The 22,040-nt window shown below is 41.0% G+C and overlaps 2 protein-coding genes across 3 annotated transcripts in view; both read left to right on the forward strand.

Annotated features, from left to right (window-relative positions):
* The window catches only part of LOC104424559 (transcription termination factor MTERF8, chloroplastic), an 87,502-nt gene extending 74,200 nt beyond the window's left edge, over positions 1 to 13,302 (forward strand). Inside the window, exons 2-4 of one of the 2 annotated variants that reach the window (XM_039304798.1) lie at positions 9,172 to 9,310; positions 9,410 to 11,536; positions 12,950 to 13,302. In XM_039304798.1, coding sequence (XP_039160732.1) covers positions 9,172 to 9,310; positions 9,410 to 10,680 — 1,410 coding nt within the window. In that variant the 3' untranslated portion in view covers positions 10,681 to 11,536; positions 12,950 to 13,302. Of the gene's footprint in view, positions 1 to 9,171; positions 11,537 to 12,949 lie in introns of both variants that reach the window. The other variant, XM_039304797.1, reaches the window with a different exon arrangement.
* On the forward strand, positions 13,078 to 21,267 carry LOC120289597 (LEAF RUST 10 DISEASE-RESISTANCE LOCUS RECEPTOR-LIKE PROTEIN KINASE-like 2.1). Its single transcript, XM_039304701.1, has 5 exons — positions 13,078 to 13,892; positions 14,768 to 15,861; positions 20,553 to 20,605; positions 20,844 to 20,976; positions 21,061 to 21,267. The coding sequence occupies exons 1-5, from the start codon at positions 13,100 to 13,102 to the stop codon at positions 21,265 to 21,267; spliced, it is 2,280 nt and encodes a 759-aa protein (XP_039160635.1). The 5' UTR covers positions 13,078 to 13,099.
* The last annotated feature ends 773 nt before the right edge of the window (positions 21,268 to 22,040 follow it).

Raw genomic sequence — 22,040 nt, forward strand, 5'->3', positions numbered from 1 at the left:
GTTCTTTGACCTGAAATCTCAGAAAATAATCCTGTCAATGTCCATGAGGCATGAAGACCTTATTGCCCGTTGTGCAAATCAAGATGATTTCCTACTTATTGAACAGGAATGGCCAGAATCAGTGAATTAATTGGTCAGGAAAATCATTTCACCAATAGAAAACACAACACATAATAACTGAGATTCAGCTCTCTTTGGTTCGTTCTTTGATTGAATTACATCATTTCCACAAATGTTATGATTAGGATAACCACAAAGGACATATCCATTGTAAAAAAATACTGAAGATTGATTATCATCAAGGGATCTGCATAAGGCATGGATATATGCATAACAGGTGTCATTGGCAACTTCATTCTTTCTCTTAATGACTTGACACAGGTTAGGCTTTGGAAAGGCGTGTTGCAAGACACCTTAAGATGGAGTAGCCATAATGCTTTGATGGTGGTAAATAACCACTGCAAGCTAATAAATGCTCTGCGAGATTGCAGTGATCATTGAGTTATGAAAACTCATTGTAGTAAGGTCTGGACATTGATATTCTTAGTGCGTGGCCTCATTATATAACATTTCTTGAGTATAACCCTATGTTTAGTGACCCAGCCTTGCATCTCTACATTCTGTAAATATATGTCATAGGAGAAGAAGTAAGAACAGAATTCTGATGCATGCTAACATGGTTTCATGATGCTATGCCAAAACTGGTGTACTATGTGGTAACATGGAGAAAAACTGTTGTTTTGATATTAAGTTGCAAAAATGAAAAGTGGCACACCCAGTCCATGCAAGAAATAGCAGTTGATAACATACGACCTGTGACTAGTTCAATTTGGTATCATCCTGGGTGTTCTGCCTGGAAGCATCTGTTTCTTATCAGCTGTCCTAAAAAGGACTGGCCTCTGACTGCTCTGACCATATGGTACTCTTCATCTTAGCAAGGACGTCAATTCTGATATAGAGGAAGAAAATAGAAATGTTGCCACTGAGGATTGTGTAGATTGTAATGCAACAATCATTCTTTTAGGGAAGCCACTGACATAATTGGAGCATCTCTGATAGACACCGACTTCTAAAGTATATCAGTTCTTCACTAGAACATGATGCAAGAAAATATTTCTGTCATTAGAGATGAATCTTTCTGAACATTCCATCAAAAATCTTATCCCAGTTGCTCTATAAATCTATTACTATAAAAGCGCCTTGGAAAGATTAATTTCAGTCCTCGATATGAGATTCCACAATTTAGGGGCTAAAGATCTCTTATATCCTTAGTCATTTACATCATATCCACCAAGTTTTAAGCATGGTTGTGAGATCTCTTTGAGTTGTCTTAACAATATAAAACTGATCATTATCATGGAAGAGGATCCAGGAGCAAGAAGAGATTCATGGAAAAATGTCCCCAATTAAAAGGTGTGTAAAGGACAATTTGGGCATAAATTGCGGATCCTGCTTACTGAAGAACTGCATATTGCCCATCATCTTGAACTTTCTCCATCACAATGATGTAAATACAGGTACAAATTCTATGCAAGATCTCTTTGTTTTTCCTTATATTGAACAAGCTACAATGCTAGATATGAAGTATCTCTGCTTATTCTTTAATTTTGCAACAATTTTCTGCTCTGTGGACAAACCTGTTCTCCTGGATTTTCCTGGTCATATAATGTCTAGAGCTTTGGGATTCTTTTTTGTTCTTTGTGTTTTCTTACATAGTTCTGCAGTTGTTCGAGTAAAGGCAAGGTTAATTGATGTTAATTCAACATGTTCAACGGTTAGCACAGTAACAGACGAAGAACTTTCACAAGGACTGATAAGTTATGGGAATATTAGGGAGTGCTTGTACTTTTTAAGCTCATTTCTCTGCCTGACTGTTACTCATATCGATTGAAATTTTTAGTTTGTCAGTGAGCTGTGAGGAATACATTTTTTCACAAAGGCCATTTTAGAATTTATCTGAAGATGATGGAACAATATGCTCAGCAAAATGATGAATACAGGTTACAAACTAACCTTCTCAGTGGTTTGTGTCCGATATCATGTGTAACATAATCCTTAATGGAAAGACTAGCTGAAACATGTCTCCAAATTATTTGCTGTAACAATGCAATGTCATTGGATACAAAGCATAAAATTTTAAGTTTATACGATATTGAGTTTCATTTCCTTTTGGAGATAGAGATCTTTCAAATAAATTGGGACATTGCCTGTTCAAAATGCCATCAGAATTAGCAAGGAATAGAGTGTTGCTATTTATTGATGATATCTATACACAATACCTATGTTTTAATACAATTCTAATCATTAAGAGATTTTTTCTTTTTTAAGTGTTCACTTAAGAGGGCGTGACCGGTGATGACAACTCCTAGTGACGCGGATTTAAACTTCAATTTCATCTTGTCAGTCATGCATTGGCTTTGGAAAAGAACGGTTACCATTCTAAGGCAATAGGACATGAGATCCTTGGACATGACAAAAATTCATCGGCTACAAAACAATTCGTGTACAGGTGATGTCCTCTCTTCTCTGTGTTGTGCTCTTGGTCGAATCAAAGGATGTCTACAATTGTTTGCGTCATCATGCGCTTTCGCGGAATTGCGTGTTCTTTGCTACTTGCAAGTTCTTGAAGGTGAAAAATAGAAAGGAGCAATACTTCGTTGCTTGTTGAATAAATCCACTGATTTGTTCTTCATGGGTATAAACAAATGTCGAGAATGGAAAAAATTTCTCCTTCTTGTCTGCAATCATTGCTTATATTTCTGCGACGCTCAAATAGATTAAAATCATAATGCAATAATCTATAGAAATGTAATTATCACAGACTGAAATGCCATGAGAATTCACGTACAACTAGAGTAGAATATAGGCTAGCATACTGACTCATTGAATGCGCAGGTATCTTTTTTGGTTTTGCACTGTCTGTTGACTAAAGATCTGAGAAGCTAACCATAGCAAATTATGAGCTGCCCCACTGGGCTAAAGACGAAAAGGACATCAACGTGTTTTTCATATCCTCATCACTACTCACCACAAAGTCATCTCCTCAAAATCCAATCAAACTATAAAGCTTATTGTATTTATTCCCCTGTTGCAATCAAACATAAGAGACCTTTTATTTGGCCTCAAAGCAAAATCTAATGGACTAAAGAGAGAGAAAAAATAATTTTTTTTTTAAAAAAAAGGAGAAGATGAGAGATCATTAATAAAGTAAATGGGGGTCAACCAGCTTTTGTTGATCAAGGGCCCGATAAACGCAAAAAGTCTCAAGAGCAACAAAAAAAAAGGGGGGGAAACTTCCCTAATTTTAAATGTATTTGCTTCCCAGTCTATAATATCCTTTTCAAGATCCTGAACCTGAAGATTTGTTGGATCCAGTATGGCTTTGTCAAGCTGAAATTGCTCGATTGTAAGAATTGAAATGATCGACTTGGGATTGACTTGTGTCACCCCTCGAACTGCATTGGTTATCTAATGGCTGAGCTTTAGCACGTTGTCTACCGTGTCCTAGGCACGATGCTTCTAATGATAAACACACTTATCAAATTTGCTACAGATTTACTGCTTGAGCCGCCATGCCTCAAATATGCTTAAGACTTAAAGGGGTAAGATAGGCTCTAACTATCGTTTTGGTGAGTGGTCAATGTATTAGTACAGTCTAATATAGTAAATGTTTTTGAAAAGTTTATAAGAATGGATTGATAATGATTTACTAATTATCTTACATAAATGAGGAAATAGCCTATTTGATTAAGGTAATATTTTGGTTACATTCTAATAGGAACATATATATAAAGTCCTTTTTTCTGTTCAATTCACATAATGCATTTTGTATATAAAGTATAGTCCTTATTTTCAGAATGCGTGGAAGGTCGGGAACAGGAAGGCGCAGGTGAGGAGCAGCATTGGGAGGAAGAAGAGGAAATTAGGGTGTGACATCCCGATTTTCCGATTCTATTTTCAATAAATTGAGACGGGCATTTCGTTGGCACGCATATAGTTCTTTTCCTTGAGTTGGCCACTCATGTGAAAACTAGACTATCGGGTAAAGCCGTTAAGAGTTTCTAATGCATTCGACTCGAGAATTTGGTCAGGAAGCGATCTTTCGACCGAGCTAATCTGCAAGGGTCATTACGGCACAATTAAAAATCGATTAGAGATCGGAGATAGGTCGACTCGACAGAGGCATGTGATCGTGTGGGTGATTCCACCCGATCGCACAATTCGTGTCGATCGACCGGACCGACTTTTCTATCGATTGGGTACCCGTGTTCGTATTTGAAACCTTGAGATTACCCCGACAACCGAAAGCCGCCAATGTTTCAAAGATGTACATTGTGGCTTGAGATGATCAACCACAAGTCAAATGCATGAAAATTTCTAAAAGCTACCCGGTAGGTTGGGTCACGCTAGTATCGTGCCAAAGTGAAATTAACCGTGGAATTGAGATGGTGTGTCACAAATCATTTTAGGATCATTAATTCATCTTCGAAAGATTTTTCATGCAAGCCAATTTTTTCGGCAAATTAATCAAGGTATGGCTAATTTGGCTCGAGAAATTAGTAGGCCCGCTTTTGGTCGTACTTTTGGGAATTAAGTTCATTCTACGGATCGGTGAAGATGTTAATTGAAGTATGGTGACATTGGATTAATTTTTTGAACTTCAATTTGATTCAATTGGAAGAGAATCAAGTGGAATTGAAGAATTGGTTGTACAAAATTTTATGTCCCGGCGGAAAATGAGATTGCAACCATAGGAAAAGGTTGTGGGGATTGGGTGAGTGGAGTGTGATGTCGATGTCACCCATGGGTCGTGTGGTGGGCCAATTTGTTGGATTAAAGAAAAAGGGAAAAAGGAAAAGAAATTGGCCTCCCTTCTTCTCTCTCCTCCCTCTCTTCTTCCTCTCCCGTGCGATTCCTCCATGGACGTTTTCTTCTTCTTCCTTGGACGCCGCCAGCAGCTCGCCGGCCACCCGCTCGTCTGCCGGAGGCTTTGCCATCGCCGTTCGTCCGTCGCCCACCGCTCCGCTCGCCCGCGTGCGTGCAGCTCCGCCTTTCTTCTCTCCCTCCGTTTGCTGCTCGAAAATTCCAGATCTGGTCGGACGCCCAGCAGCAAGCCCGAGCAGCCATGGCCGTCGTGCACCGCCAGCCGGAGCTCCTCGCCGTCGCAGCTCGCCGCCGTTCGGTCCCTCGCCCGCTCGCCAGCTCGCGCCGTTGCCTCGCCATTCCGCCTTCGCCGAGCCTCCAACACCGTCACCTGCATCGTCCAGCTGCTGCCGCCGCCGCCAAGGCCACCGTGCGCCCCCGCCTTAGCCCGCCGGAGCTTCGCCTTGCCTCCGCCGCCCTTGGCCGCCTCAACCGGCGCCGGATCCGCCCATTCTCGGCCTTAAACCGCCATGGACAGCAGCTGCAGAAAATGAGTATGGCAGCCCATGTTTGGCCCGTTTTGGCCGCCTTCCCGAGCTCGGATGCTCGGCCCGCTTTGAGGAAAGTTGTTCTCCTCGGCGTCCCCATCGTTTTGGTCCGCTCGGCTCGCTAATCCGGTGAGTTTAGCTCATTAAACCTTGATTAGACGGTTAATGATGCTTTATGGGTGCTTAGTTTATGATAAGTGTTATTAGGTGGTTAGTTTAATTTATTTAAGTGTAGATTATATTAAGGTGTTTGATTAACTTAAATTGTGTTTAATTTAAGGTTTTTTTTTTTTTTGTCAGTATTTAATTTAAGGTTAAGTAAGTGTTTATATTAGTATAAATCTTGATGTGACAAAAGGAATTTACTTTTGATTTATTTAAATATCTCGAAATTATTGAATAATTAAATAATATTTTAATATTCGAAATTATTAAAATATTATTATTTAATTATTTTCGGAATAAATTAAATTATTTAATAAATTCCGAAAATTTTGTCCTGACCCTAAACTCTCGAATTTCGTGCCGATCGCTGCTATGCATTTAGAATTTGATATTGATGATTGGTTATGGCAAATTGAGTGTGATTGCGATATATAGGGATTCTTTATGAAATCCTAAGTGTAGAAATTGATGGGAGATTGGCCGTGATTGACCACCTATTAGAGGTCGTGCCCAGTGAGGCCGTGATAAACCACCTATTAGAGGTCGTGCCCGATGAGGCTGTGAAATACCACCTATGAGAGGTCGTGTCTAGTGAGGCCGTGATAAACCACCAATGAGAGATCGTGCCCAGTGAGGCCGTGATAAACCACCTATTAGAGGTCGTGCCCTATGAGGCCGTGAAATACCACCTATGAGAGGTCGTGCCCAGTGAGGCCGTGATAAACCACCTATGAGAGGTCGTGCCCAGTGAGGCCGTGATAAACCACCTATTAGAGGTCGTGCCCGATGAGGCCGTGATATGCCACATATTAGAGGTCGCGCCCAATGGGGCCGTGAATTGCCACCTAAAGGTCGCGCCGAGTGGGGCCGTGATGCCACCGATTCAAATTTGCCGAGTAGGGCCGTAGTTGAGAGCAATGATTGATTTGCTAGAATGACATGTAATCGGCCGAGTCGATTGATCGGCGAGACGATCCAAGTGGTTGAATTGTTTGATAATGTGATTGTGCCATGGTTATTTGGTTATCATAATTGCACGTGGTTGGTTTATATAAATTGTGCTAACCTCGCGAGATAAAGGCCGAGGCGAGGTAAGTCTTCTCGTGTGATGTGGCTAGGCCACCGGGGCGTATTTTCTTTTCTAATAGGGGTTTAGGGGGTTGAACTTGCCGAGATATCGTCTCATTCCGGTTGTGGGATTAAAATTTCAGGTCCCTGGTGGACGGAGCAACCAGATAGCTTTGGTTGGCTTTGAGGAGTTGCAGACGTGAAGTCATAAGGGTTGGAGAGCGTGTCCTGCTAGTTGGTTGTAGGATAGTTCCCCTTTGTCGAGCTGGTCTATTTTGTAGAAAGTCCAAAGTGTTGTATTTAAACCCTTTGTGTTTGTAAATGAGTGTTTGGTATTGTGATTGATTGCTTGCTTTTCTATCCCAAGTTAAATGTTGTCAGGGGATTTGTTTCGCTTCCGCATGCATAAAGAAATGAATGGGTCAGCGACATATCCTGGGATGTCGCATTTTTGATCGACCGTAGTGGGATGTGCGCGCGCTCGGGGTTCGGGGCGTGACATAGGGGGTGGGAATGAGGGATGGGATTGTGGGTGGGAAGAAGAAACTTAAGGTTTCGGGTTCCGAGGTTGATGAATTGGGTGAGGTAATGTGTTGGGGTTTTAGCCTCTGTGTTCACCATTGTTTATACTTTCTTACGTTGCTTTTGCAAATGGTCATCATGTGCTGAGCCTCGACAAAGTAGTATTAGTAAGCATCTTTTTCTCGCCACTCTCTCTTTGTTTATGTGGTTTCATAACATTTGCTTTTATTGATATCTTAAAAATATTTATCTTGTGATACGTATTTTTTTAACATTTGTAATTACCAAGTACATGCAAATGCAACATCTGGTTGACATTATGTAAAAGTTTAGGAAGTATTAGTGTCTCACTCCTATGCTTAAACGGTCAAGAGAAAATGAGTGATCAATGTAGTGACTCCCTCTAAATGTTACTATAACAATTTTAGGAGTGTTCGATTTAGAGGCATGGTTATTTTGCACCACTTGGCCTGAAAGTGTATGGTTGACAAACCTATTACTGCAGTTTCACCAAGATGCTAGTAATGAAAAAATCTCACTCGTTTAGAGGTTTGCCTACGACGAGAATTGCGATTATAATCTTGTAAAAGATAAGTGTCTCCATTACCATTATGTCAATTACTTTAATGGAAAAATGCTATTTATTATAAAATTAAAATCATTATCGTAATTATGAATAAAGCTAGTCATTTATATAAACAGTGTAGTATTCAAATGAGTAAGTTATTAATTATGTACAAATATTAAATTAGTATTTCGTTTGTTTCGTGGAAAATAAATAAATATAAAATATATTCTTGAAAAATGATTGTTTATATCCTTGCAAAATGTATAGATATACATTATTATAAAAAATGAATATTTTTTATTAAATTTTCTTTTCAAGGGATATAATTATTTTCGTCATTTTATTTAGGTGCGATACGATGAGACCACGTTGACGGTCGGATCCGGGCAAGTTGCTTCGGAGAAAAAGGTCCCGCTCAAAGTTCTGGAAAAAAAGAAAAAAGACAAAAGTGCGCATGGATTTGTTTCTGTTCTTTTTTGTTCCCTTTTAAACGAAAATAAAAAAGTGTTTCTGCTCCGGGGAACGCTTTTGAACAAAAGAACACGTTTGGTAACGTTTGTGCAGGAATAAAAATGAACAGAAACACGTTTGGTAAATTTTATTATTTTTTTGTTTCTTTTAATTTTTTAAACATTTTTTTTTTATTTTTTATTTTTCCTTTCTTTTTATTTTTCTTTTCTTCGGCCGGTCACCGGCCTCCGGGCGACCGGCCGACGGGGTCGGCAGCCTCGCCCGGCCACGGCGAGGCTCGTCGGCCCACGGCGAGGCCGAGCCGGCCGTGGTTGGGCGAGGCTCGGCCTCGCCTTGGCCGGGCGAGCTCGGGCTCGCCTGGATCCGGCGAGGCCGAGCGTCGCCGGCCCCCGGCGAGGCTCGGGCTTGCCGGATCCGGCGAGCTCGAGCTCGCCCGGCCATGGCGAGGCTCGGCCTCGCCGGATCCGGGCGAGCCCGAGCTCGCCCGGCCAAGGCGAGGCTCGGCCTCGCCGGATCCGGGCGAGGCCGAGCCTCGACGGCCGGTCGCCGGCGACCGGCCAAAATGAAAAAGAAGAAAAAAAAAAGAAGAAAAAGAAGAGAAGAAGAAGAGAGAGAAGAGTGATTTTTGTTCTTTTGTTCCTTCCGAGAAGTGTTTCTTTCGGGAAAACAACTTTTTTTTTTTTTTTCTCGTTTCTATTTCGTTAAACAAAAGACAAAAAAAGAAACGCAAACGCAACCAAACGCGTTTCTTTCTTTTTTGTTCCCTAAACACTTTCCGTACAGAAGTGTGCCGGAAACACTTTTTGGAGTGTTTCCATGCACGCCCAAAAGCGCCATTAGCTCTACGCCTCTCATCATCTCCATCCATCCTTCATTCTGCTACCGGGAAACCCACTGTGCAGTGTGCACAGAGCTGTAATTGACTGCTCTCTCTCTCTCTCTCTCGCTTTCTTTCTCCACTCGCAGCGCTCCGCCACCTTCTCTTCCCCCAAGTCGTCCCCTTTGCTGGCTTCGAGTGAACCGTCCGGAATCGGATTGAGGGCGCCATCACTTCACGTGCAATGCCGCCGCGTCATCTCGTCACCTAACGTCGAGTTCAAACCGGGTGAGTGGCTCTCAGAGACAATTCATCAAACGGTTGATATCCTTGAACGCAATTTGAAATATTTGATCGGACTCCTCGTTAAAAGTCTTGACTTTTCAGTGGCGTTGGATGTGTTATTTCAAGAACTCGGGCTCAACGAGAGAGAGACCGAATCTCTCTTGACCAGGGACCCGGATTTGAGGCTGAAGTCTATCCGTTCGTTGCGGGCTCGCGTCGCCTCTTTGAAATCGGTCGGAATCAGTGGCCTTGAGCTCTGCCATTTGGTTGTGAAATGCCCTTCTGTGTTGGCAGCAGGTGAAATCGATCCCTTTATACTCTTCGTGCGCGACCAATTAGATGGAAAGGTTGACCCAATGCAGCTTAAGCGTCTCTTTATGTCAACTGAGCCGCGATTCCTAGCTGGATTTGAGGAAAAAGTTAATTTGCTGATTGACAGTGGGATTCCTAGAGAAAAGATTGTTCATGTTCTTGACAATGTGAATTTAACGAAGGCTTTGTCTCTTAAGCCATTTGAAGAGATTGAAAGGCTTCTTAATTTCTTGAGCTGCTATGGCGGGGTTGATTTGATTGTGAGGCATCCCCCCATTCTTAACTTTGATATGGATACCCAATTGATTCCGAGAGTGGAGTTTCTCCTAGAACTTAGCGGAGGAGATGAGGATGCAACCGGGGCAGTGTTGCGCAAACTGCCTACCTTTTTGAAATACCGTGTGGAACACTTGGAAAGCCATGTAGAGTTCTTGAGGTCATTTGCGGGATTAGATGATCAAGAAATATTCAGGATCATTCTTGTGTTTCCTAGCATTGTTAGCGCGAGCAAGGAGAGGAAATTGCGTCCAAGAATTAGTTTTCTCAAGGAATGCGGACTCAACTCCAATGAGATTTTCAAGTTCTTGACAAAAGCCCCTTTGTTTTTGGGTCTATCTTTTGAGGGAAACATTGCTTATAAGCTGGGTTTTTTGGTGAAGATTGGTTACAAGTACAGAACGAAGGAATTCGCAGCTGCAATAGGCTCTGTGACTAGGACAAGTTGTGAGAATATGCAGAAGGTGATTGAGCTCTTCTTGAGTTATGGGTTTTCTTGTGAAGACATGCTTCTCATGAGTAGGAAGCATCCTCAGATACTTCAATACAATCCTGATTCTCTGGAGGAGAAAGTGGAATATTTGGTGGGGGAGATGGGACGTGACCTTGACGAGCTATTGGATTTCCCTGCATTTCTTGGTTACAAACTCGACAGTAGAATCAAGCATAGGTACGAGGTGAAGAAGAAGATTATAGGTGAAGGGATGTCGATCAACAAGCTGCTCAATGTTTCGTCTGAGAGATTTGCAAAGAAGAAGGTAGAAAAGTTGGTGCACAAAGCCTAAAAATTAGGGGTTGCTCAATTTCATCAGCAGAAGTTCATGGCAAAATTGATGGAAATTGCATAGTTACCGAGTATTCTCAAAGCTTCATCAGTTGAAGGCTTTTGGTTTTTTCAGGCGAAATTCTAGCTTGACTTCCTTAGGTGAAGATAGAAAGTCATATATTTCATCCCTAAACCTGCAAAGCCATTATTAAGTTCGAAGAAAATGGTCGATACCCAGTTGAATGAAATGACTGAGTATGCTCCATTTTAAGGTTAAAGCAAGAAGAAAAGTCGCTGATCTTTGTATTTGTGTAACCGTCAATTACAAAGGAATCCACCTTGAGTCGATAGCAATGTTTCCTTGGTTGCTCCCACGTTTTTCTGTTCTTAGTCCTGAAATCTTGAAAAAAGTGATCTGACATTGAAAATAATCCTGTCAGTGTGCATGAATCAAGACATCGTTACCTTTGTTATGCAATTCAGATAGATTTTCTAACTGTGATGGTGTCAGAATCAATAAGTCAACATGATTGCAAGGCATCTATGATCAGGAGAGTCATTTCACTACAACATATAATTGAGTGTTAATTCTGTTCTCTCCAGTCTGTTCTTTTATTAAATTACATTCCATGAAATATTACGATTGTGAGTTCAGGATTACCTCACAGGATATTTTGATCATCAACAGAACCGAGGATCTATTATCCTCGAGATCTGCAAAGGTGTGGCATTTACGCATAAAAGGTGCCATTGGCAACTCCATTCTTTCTCCCATGCAACGTAAGTTGACACAGGTTTGGCTTTGGAATGTCGAATTCCAAGACATCTTAAGATGTGGGCATAATGCTTTGATGGTGGAATATAACCATGGCAAGGTAAGAATTCCTATATCTGCGATATTGCAATGGTCATTGAGTTATGCAAACTCATCATATTCAGGTCTGCACATTGATTATTCTTAGCGCATGGCCTCATTTTACTGTGTTTCTTAAGTATTATCCTATGTTTGGTAATCCTGCATTTCGTTTCTGCATACTATAAATAAATGTCATTGCAGAAGAAATAGGAACAAAATTTTCCGATGCATGGTGACATGGTTTCATGGTATTGTCAAAATTGATGTACCATGTCACGACATTGATGAAATACTAATTTTCAAAAATTTTGAATATCATGTGACAGTGAATTGGGGGAAAATGAAAAATTTGCTTCACCCACCTCCTTGTTCCTCTTTCCTCCCTCTTCCAAACAAAGCATTAAAATAGGATCAAAAGATCATGTCCCGCTCATGTGTGAAAGTTAAAAAATAACCGTATATCTTTCTTGATGTTTCCAGATAACAGATGGGGTGTGTGAATCCTCCTATGCCCATTTAATGAGTCCTTATGCTGCCCTATTTTCTACTCTTAACCATATAAGAATTTTTATCGTACTTTCAGTCTGGATAGTTATATTTCTGTAGATTATTGAATTGTAATTTTAATCCTTTTTTTTTTTTGTTGGAAAAAAATTAGCCTTCATTACTTATAAGTAAAAACTGAATGAAAAGAAAGATGGGCTCCGAACATAAAAGGTCCCGCAAGGTTTGAGGAGGCTTAGAGATCCAATTACATGGTAAAATCTTAAGACGTTGGGCTTTAATAACCCAGTCCATTATGCAGTTGGCCTCCCTTGCGCAATGTACTAGTTTGATTTTAATCTATTTGAGTTCCCAAAAACATAAGAAATCATCGCGGACAAGAATAGATTGTTGGACTTGTCTAACAAGCAATGGAGTTATTGTCGCATTCAAAAGAGTAGAGGAGTGGACGCATGTAACACGGTTTTGGTGGTTGCCGTGTCAAAACTGATATAGGATAAGAAGTTTCGAGGCAAGCTGGTTTTTATTTTTGATTTTGTTCCTCGAAGCTGTAAATCAATTTTCCTACGGTCATGACTCGTGCGGTGAAGAAAGAAGATGGAGAAGAAGAAGGGCGGAGGCAAAAGATGAAGAAGAAAATGAGAAGAAAGACCGTGTGTCAGAAGGGAATTAATGGGGGAGAGAGGGATTTGTTTGTTGACGGGGTGTGGAACGAACAATTGCGGGGAGAAAAAGTGGAAGGAAGGGGAGAGAGAGAGGAGAAAGAAAAATCCCCCGTGACAAACGGTACTTTTGAATTTTCACTGGGTGTAAATTTCCAAGATGCGTTTTATATATGGGTGGTTGAACTTTGGTTTGGGTCCACCTCTTTAATTTCTGGACTTTCCATGCATTTGTTCAGTAAACTGACTTGGGCTTCTCTTTATAGGACGGCACGACTCCAATTCTCTAATCAAGCAAGATTCATCCAATCCTTCTTCATTCGCTTCATATTGTGCCTCCACCCACATCAAACAATTCTTCACCAATTTCTCCTTTCCCAAAAGTCGAAAAGAGTCATGTTAATGCTCTCAACTCCATGAGTATCTATCAAGTGTTGCTGCTCATTCTTGTTCTATTTTTGGCTATGACTAGCAATGTCGTGCCCAGTGATCGACAATGTACTTCATCTTGTGGTGATATTCACAATATAAGATATCCGCTTCGATTGAGGAGCGATCCAAAGAGGTGTGGTGACTCGAAGTATAAGCTGACTTGTGAAGATAATCACATTGTTCTACACTTCCGCGATGGTCGATACTATGTGCAATATATCAATTATTCCACCCACCAAATCAAATTAATCGACAACGGGTTGCAAAAGGATAATTGCTCATCTCTCCCCAGTCATTCACGGGCTTCATGGGCGCTGTACAATTCTAAGATCTTTTCTGATCCAAACAACCCATACTACATGGCCCGCCCATACTACATGGCCCGCTGTGGTCTATTGATCATTGTGAATTGCTCAAAGCCAGTTAGCTCTCTACTCTACATTGCCACCACTCCATGTATTGAGGGGTCGAACTCTTTCAACACATCATCGAATTGGAACTTGTATGCTTTGATCAATCCAAAAGCATTAGATGTCAAGGATTTTTGCACCATTAGTAGATGGACATGGGTATCAATTGATTTTGGGGATAAAGAGCAAATTAATAGTAGCTCCTACAACTATGAGCGCATCCATAACATCATGGCCGATGGATTTGATGTCTACTTTGGTCGAACTTTTCGAAATGCAATTTGGAAGCCAACTTTCTTTTGCTTCTTTGATTTCTATAGCATCTACAAAGGCCATCAGGGTTGCAGATCCTTTCTCTACACTGGTGGTAAGCATTGGTTGACAATGAAATTTTACCGCAATTTTACATGATTCTGGATGCTCTTTCACTTGCTACTTTATCTTCTTAACTAGAAAATGAAAGAAATATTTAAAATCCAAGAAAATAATGACATAATTTACATGTTATAGTATCAACATTTGCGTATTTGAAAGGTTTTAGGAGCTTTGCGTTACATTTTAAAATCGAAATATAGGAGTTGTTAGATTCGCAAAAATGTAAACAAGTGACCGTAGAAGACATCCCGAAAAGACCCATTATCAGCTGCACATGCACATGTGCCTGGATTGTGCGAGTCAGCTATATGACTAGTTTTTCGTTGGCATAGGGTTCAGATTTTCTCATTTTCTTAATTAGTTCCTTAATTAGTCACTTAACTAATAATTCAAGAGACGCTCGTTAATAAAGTCCTTAAAAAATTATATTCATGTATCAATATGAGGAAGAAAATTATTAATTAAAAATGAAAATCACTTTCTCTATGATTGTTTACTGCTAACAAAGAAATGGAGTTTCTGTTACCAGCTATTATCTATGGGAAATGACGCTTATTATTTCCATTTATTTGAAAATGCACGTATCCCACTTCTCATATTCTTTAGGACAAAATTCAACTTATACAATGTATCTTGCCACTATGATTCCTAGTGATTTTTGTTTTCCAAACTATATTTCTTCAATTCCTTTCTTCAATTCCTTTTAAAGATAATTCCTTCCTTTCACAAGTGTCAACTTTTTTGCATTTTGGACAACTATAGAGTTTACAGCCTTACTAGGTAAGCTGCAGTGATTTGTTCTTAAAATAATTTTAAAAAGAACTTATTCTAACCTATCAAAATTTTCCTCAGTGTTTTTCTGTGTAGCAAAATTTGTAATCGGGACGCCATTTGTCGTGATATTTTTTATCTACAAGTACAGAAGAAGGCACTTAGCAATGGATAAGAATGTCGAAGAATTCTTGCAAGCTCATAGCCACTTTTTTCCCATAAGGTATTCTTACTTGAACATCAAGAAGATCACTAGAAATTTTAAGCACAAACTAGGTGAAGGAGGGTATGGTTCCGTGTACAAAGGAACGCTCAAAAGCGGAAATGAAGTAGCCATAAAGATTTTGAAGCGATCCAAGGCCCATGGCCAAGATTTTATTAGTGAAGTGGCTACTATTGGAAGAATTCACCATATTAATGTAGTGCAACTCATCGGTTTTTGCTTTGAAGGCTCGAAACAAGCTCTCGTGTATGATCTCATGACAAATGGGTCTCTGGATAAGCACATTTTTGCTAAGGAAGGTGATAATTTTCTTGATTACATGAAAATATATGAGATCGCTCTTGGGATCGCGAGGGGGATTGAATATTTACATCGGGGGTGTGACATGCAAATACTACACTTCGATATCAAGCCTCATAATATTCTTTTAGATAAGAATTTTATTCCAAAAGATTCTGACTTTGGACTCGCGAAACTTTATCCCACGGATCATAGCATAGTTTCATTAACTGCTGCAAGAAGAACCTTGGGATATATGGCACCTGAGTTGTTTTACAAAAACATTGGTGGTGTATCTTATAAAGCGGATGTCTATAGCTTCGGGATGTTGCTCATGGAAATGGCAAGTAGAAGGAATAATATAAATGCAAATGTAGAATGCTCAAGCCAAATTTATTTTCCGTTGTGGGTGTATGACCAATTCGGTGAAGGTACAAGTGTTGAAATGGAAGAAGTTGTAGAAGAGGAAAGGAAGGTGATAAAAAAAATGATAATAGTTGCACTTTGGTGCATACAATTAAACCCTGACCATCGCCCTTCAATGAACAAAGTCCTAGAAATGTTGGAAGGAGATATTGGTAAACTTCATATGCCTCCAAAACCGCTTATCTACCCACGAGATGTGTCAGTTAACAATGACAAATTCGAGATAGAACTAGGAATACTCTCTACTTCACTGCGTGCTTCGGTAATTTCAACTAGTTCTCCTTTTAGAGATAACAATGTTGTTTAGAGAAGCTTGTGCTGTTTCATTGGAAAAGCTTTGTATGTTTGCCCACAATCTAGTATTATGTTGGGAGGGAGTTGAGCTAGTTTATCTCGACCCTAATTACTTTGAGATTGTCTTCTTTTGGCTCTTATAATAATGTTGTGTTATTGTACATATAGTTTTACTTTCTTGCACCTTCATAAGGACGAAAAATTTGTCAGAAAGCAAGGACGAAAATAGAGGAGGAAGGTGATGGCCATTGTGAATTGTCCTCCCTCGTCACGTGATTTTGGATAATGCCAATGAAAAAACTAACGATAACCTAGGATCTTACTCCTATATGCTCCATTGCCACCGTATGATGCTCCATTGCCACCGTATGATTTCTCGATATAGAAAATAACTGATTTCGACTTATAAATTCATTATCAAAGAAAACATATATGTATACATTTTGTAGAGTGGACACCATCTATCTATGCTAATTTTTTTTTATCAAAATGGAAAAGAAATAATCTTGAATGAAACAACTCAATGAAGCTTATTTTTGAAAGAACTCATAATCCTTTTTAAAGTTGACATGAAATTATCAATGAGTAATAATATCTAAAGATTACAATTTTCTCTTAGATCACTCGGTTAAGGTGATTTCAATAAATGAAAATTCATCTATACCCGATATTGGCCATGGAGGGAAGGGGGAGAAGGAGAGGCAACCCTCTACCTGCCAAAAAAAAATTAACAAAATTTTCAATTATGAATATGAAGTAGGCCTTTTTTTATTTATTTATAAAAAATGAGGGAAATGAAATTTGTTTTAAATAAGAACTTTGAGTAACCATCGTAATTGCAAATAAGTGAACTGATGTCTAGCCAGATTTTCGATTGGCGGATAATCTCATCCAAAATTCCATGATTTTACCTCTAGATTTATGATGAACATGCGTATGAACTAGAGAATCGTTACCTTGGAGAACAATTGCTGAACAATTTTTGACCAAAATTTCCGTGTTACCACAAGGCTGTCCGTTGAAAACAAATCGCTCCATACACCTTTCAAGTTCTAACCCATGAGCTCCATACCTAGTTGGAGGAGCAGGAGTGTCGATTACATCTAAGGAGTTTGTTGACACCTAAATTTTACGATTTTATTTAGGATTTAATCGTGTACAAAATTAGGAATTAGTCGCTAAAAAAAAAAAGAGAAAAAAAGAAAAAAAAACAACAAAACAACAAAAAATAGAAAAACAAAAAACGCCTTGAGGTCGAGTCGGGCCGGATCTGGCATTGGCCCAGCCCACCGCCCGCTTCTTTTTCCCTTGCGCGGCCCAGGCCCATTTCCCTTTTGTCCTGGCCCACGCTAGCCTTCTCCTTCCTCCAACTCGCGCGCGCAAACCTGCAAAAAAGGAAAAAAGGCAGCAGAGGTCAGAGCAGAGAGGGGCGGAGGGGCATCGGGCAAGGAAAAAGCAAAACGGGAAGAACATAAAAAGGGGGAGAACAGAAGCACGGTGGGAGAGAACGGAGAGAGCAGAGAAGGGGGGACCGAAGAGACGGAGAGAGCTTGAGCGAGAGAGGTGCTCGAGAGTGAGAGCTGGAGCGAGAGAAGTACTTGAGAGAGGGTGGAGAGCCAAAGAGAGGTTCGACCATGCATGGAATCCGGCTCCCCGACGCCCTTCTTCTGGAACTGTGAGAAACCGAGAGAGCTGAGGAGGAGCTGAGAGGAACCAGAGAGAAACCGAGAGGGAGGGAGAGCGAGAGAGGAGAGGACGACCCGAAGGGAGAGAGGGAGCTTGAAGGAAAGCTTCGCCATTGTCAGTCGTCTGCTCGAGAGCCGCCGTTCGCCACCGCGCCCCACCCGAACCTGGGCCTTTGTGTGTGCTCTCTTTCTCGGGTACACCAGGTCGGAGCTCGTGGCCGTTCAGTTCATGCGAGCTCCGGCCTGCATCGCCTTAATTTTTGTTTCTGATGTCTTGTTTGTCGCGTGTCGAAGATCCCGTTATGGTTCGAGCTTCGTTGAGCCAAAAACCCCACGTTATAGTAGCGTACCTCATGTGTTTGACAAAATGTTCCAGAGAGAACTGAGAAGCAACCGGGTTGAATATCGGTTTGGTTCGTGCTTGCTCTTATATACGTCGGACCGTGCCTCGCCTTTTATGTTTCCATTGCGATTTCATACGATTTTCGTAGAGCGTGTATTCTTGAGCCGAGGGGTTTTTGTGCTCGAAAATGGTTTGGCCGCCGGCGTTTGTGGCCGACGGTGGTCGTCGCCGGTCGGAGTGGACAACCGATAGACAAGTGGCGGTTCGGCGGTGGAAGGGTCGCTAGTTGCTATCTTTGGTGTTGCTGTCCTGGGTGTAGTTTGGGGAAGGCGTAGCAGAGCGTCCGGCGTGCGAGAGAACGCACGAAGAAGAAGAAGGCCAAAAGGCAAAAGAAAAGAAAAGGAAAAGAAAAGAAAATAAATAAATAAAAAAAGAGAAAAAGAAAAGAGAGAAAGTGGCTTTGGGAATAGGAGTTGCTGAAAAGGGAGGGAGAGTGCAGTGAATAGGACAAACGGGAAAGGACAAAAGAAAAAAATTAAAAAATTAAAAAAAAATCGGAAAAAAAATATAAGGGCGCGTTTGGTAACGATTCTTCCTGGGCCGATTCGATAAGAATTGATTCTTTTATTCTGTTCCCTGAACCGATTCCGAGTAAAAACACGTGTTTGGTAATCTGTTCAAAATTTTTTATTCTGAATAGAATTGCGTTTGCATACCGTATTAATTGATTCTTTCCAAATTAATTTCTTTTGATTTTTAAATAAATTTTAAATAATTTCTTTTGATTTTTAAATAAATTTTAAATAATTTCTTTACTTTTTCTTTTTTTTTTCCTTTTTTTTTTTTTTTTTTTTTTTTTTTTTTTTCCCCTTTTTCCTATTCTTCTTCTTCTTCATTTGGCCGGTCGCCGGACCGGCGACCGGCCGACGAGGGCGGCGATGCTCACCGGAGCGCCGCCAGCCCTCGGCGAGGTCGGCCTCGTCGGCCGAGCCTCGCCGGCACGGGCGAGGCTCGCCCGGCCGCCGAGGCTCGGCCTCGCCCGATTTGGCGAGGCCGAGCCTCGCCGCCGCCGGTCAGCCGGCCTCGCCCGGCCTCGGCGAGGCCCGCCTTGGCCACCGGCGGCGGGGCGGCGAGCCTCGCCCAGCTGCCGCGAGGCTCGCCGCCACGGCGAGGCTTGCCCAGCCGTCGGTGGCAGCCGTCGGCCTCGCCGGTGTTGGGCGAGGCCGGCTCACCACCGGCGAGGCCGGGCCTCGCGATCTCGGCGAGGCCGAGCCTCGCCGGTGGCCGGGCTTGCTCTTGCCTCGGCGAGCTCGCCGGACCTCGCCCGGCTCGGCGAGCCTCCGGCGATCTCGCCGGACCGCGGCGGTGGCGGACCGCGACCGGCGGCGGCGGGCGGCGGCGGCGGCGGCGGACGGCGGCGGCGATGGCGAATGGCAACCGAGATGATGAAAGAGAAGAACAAGGTTTTACCGTTTTGATTCTTTTTTTCGATTCTCGACGAGAATCAAATTTTTTTTTTGATTCTCAAATCTTGTCCAAAATTGTTCCGGGAACAAAAAAAATTTACCAAACGCGATTCTCGTCCCAAACCGATTCTAACAAAAAATCGGGAATCCGCAAGACATTGGGCAAGTTGCCAAACAGCCCTAAATTCAAAAAAAAATTTCCGAAAGGTCAACAATTTTAAGAAAACATTAAAAAAATTGAATTTTTTAAAGAAAATATTGAAAATTCGAGTTTTTAATAAAAAATAAAAAAATAAAAAAAGATAAAAATTAGAAAAATAAAAAAAAAATTTGAAAATTGAAAAATGTCGGGAAATTCAAATTTTCTTTTGAAAAATTTTACAAAGGACTTTATGAGCTGTTTTCTTAAAAATTGGAAGTTTCTTAACTCTAAAATTATGCTAAAAAGATTGAGTACCTTTAGGATTTTACTTTAGGGTTTCAATTGTTCTCAAAGATAATTACCTTTATTTGCATACTTTTACTGTTTTGATCCCTTTAATCCAATTAAGATTGGCATTTATCTTTTCCTTAATGTTAAATATTTGCTCTCCCATGTAATTTATTTAAATTCCTTGGTTGTTAACTGTTATTTTAATGGTTGCGTACTGTATAATCATCTTGCATGTTAGTGGATAGGTATAAAATCAATTCAAACTACTTGACAAAAATCATTTTTTCTAAAATGAACAAGACTAGGTACCGAAATGGCACTAATTGGTTAATTAGTATAATTAAGTCTCTGATTTTAGATTTTGCATAGAAAGTGTGGTATACTCTTGTGTTTCAATTGGTTTCTAGTGGACCCCAGTAGGCTAGTGGCGATTCATTTTTGCAAAATTCTTAAAAATACCTCAACGTCACGCGAGGTATGGGCTTGGGAGAGTTCGCATCTAATCATGGGTCATAGACCCGTCCTTTAGGCAATACCCCTAAACCTGTTTCCTCCACCTGAGGGTAGGTTGCGACAGGGTTTAAAGAGGCTAGGATTTTTCGATTCTACTTCTGGTTCTTTTGGTTTGTTCGATTCACTCGATTGGATTGGAGGGTGCAAGTCTAGGCATGGAGGGAGGGCGATGGTGTGGGATCGTGAATGAGTTTAGTTTCTGGTGTTTGTTCTGGTCAGGATGAAGGTGTTGCTATGGTGGAAGTTTCTATTTGGGGGGGAAGAAGGCACAGGTGATGGTGTTCTTGGTGGTGGGCTTCATGGACTGCGAGCTAATGTTGGAGTAGAAATGGGTTCCTCGCTTTCTAAGGACTTGGAGTCTGCAGTCGGACTTGATGTCCAGAATATTGCTTGTGGTGGATGACATGCTGCTTTAAAGTCCAAGCAAGGAGATAGCTTTTCCTAGGGGAGAGATGGGGTGAGAGACTGGGGCATGGCTGGACTCTTATGTCTTGCATCAAAACCTAATAGATGCTCTCAGCAATACATATATGAAGCGAGTATCATACATGTTCTGGTGATTTATACACTCGGGGGTGATGGAGCTCATAGTTTTGGTCTTCTTGGGCATGGGAATGAAGTGAGCCACTGGGTATCAAAAAGAGTGAGTGGACCCTTGGAAGGTGTATATGTCTCATCCCTCTCCTGTTGAATTTGGCACGCTGTAGTTGTCACTTCTGCTGGCCAGTTACTTGCTTCCGGTGATGGTGCCTTCGGTGTTCTGGGCCATGGAGATCGGAAGAGTGTATCAATACCCAAGGAAGTGGAGCCCTTGAAAGGGCTTCGCACTGTTCGAGCTGCTTGTGGTGTTTGGCATACAACTGCAGTAGTAGAAGTCATGGTTGGTAGTCCTACTTTCGGTAATTGCTCATTCAAAAACTGCAGTAGTGACTAATGGATGTGATCAGTGGGCGGTTTAATTTTTTTGTAAACTCATTTCCTTTTCTTTTTTTTTTTAATGCAAATATTCAAGTTTAATGAAATTCAAGTGTTTAATGATAAGTTGATGATGGTTGCTTGGCCAATTACTTGCTGTTTTATGATGAGTTGGTAATGATGATTATCAACAATCACTTGGCCAAATGCTTGCTGTGATCATAGATGTTTCATATACTCTTGTTGGCCAAATGCTTACTGTTAGAATTGTTGGAAAGCCATTAGTTATCCTGTTGTTAGCATTTTCAAACATCTTTTGGCTCTTCTTCTCTTTTTTATCACATGTTCAGTTAACAAATTATGCCTGAGTTTTGATTTCTCCTTTCCCGGAGTTCTGTCTTTGACCCTGTATTAAGGGGAATAGTCGATAGTACCATTGAGAAAGAGCGAGTTCTACACATCCATTAGCATAAAAAGCCATTTGAGAAAGACCTGCTCACACTTTGCAAGAGAATAAAGGTGGTATGTATATAATGGAGCACTCTGGGTAAAATAACAGAGTTCGAAACGATCGAACAAGAGATGAGGATCCTCTAGTTCATCTTCATTACAAGTTTACAAGGGAGCTTCTGGTATATTAAGATTTCGTTTCCTGCAAATTTAAATTGATAGGCGAAAGCCTGTTCCCTTCTCTTCAATCTTTTCTGCTTCTATTTTCCAGGGGCTTACTATAAACCAAATTGAAGCAACAACTACAGAGTTAAAAACTGGGCAAGCTTTTTTGATAAAGAC

This window comes from Eucalyptus grandis, chromosome 11 (assembly GCF_016545825.1).
Source record: "Eucalyptus grandis isolate ANBG69807.140 chromosome 11, ASM1654582v1, whole genome shotgun sequence".
Classification (NCBI taxonomy): Eukaryota; Viridiplantae; Streptophyta; class Magnoliopsida; order Myrtales; family Myrtaceae; genus Eucalyptus; species Eucalyptus grandis.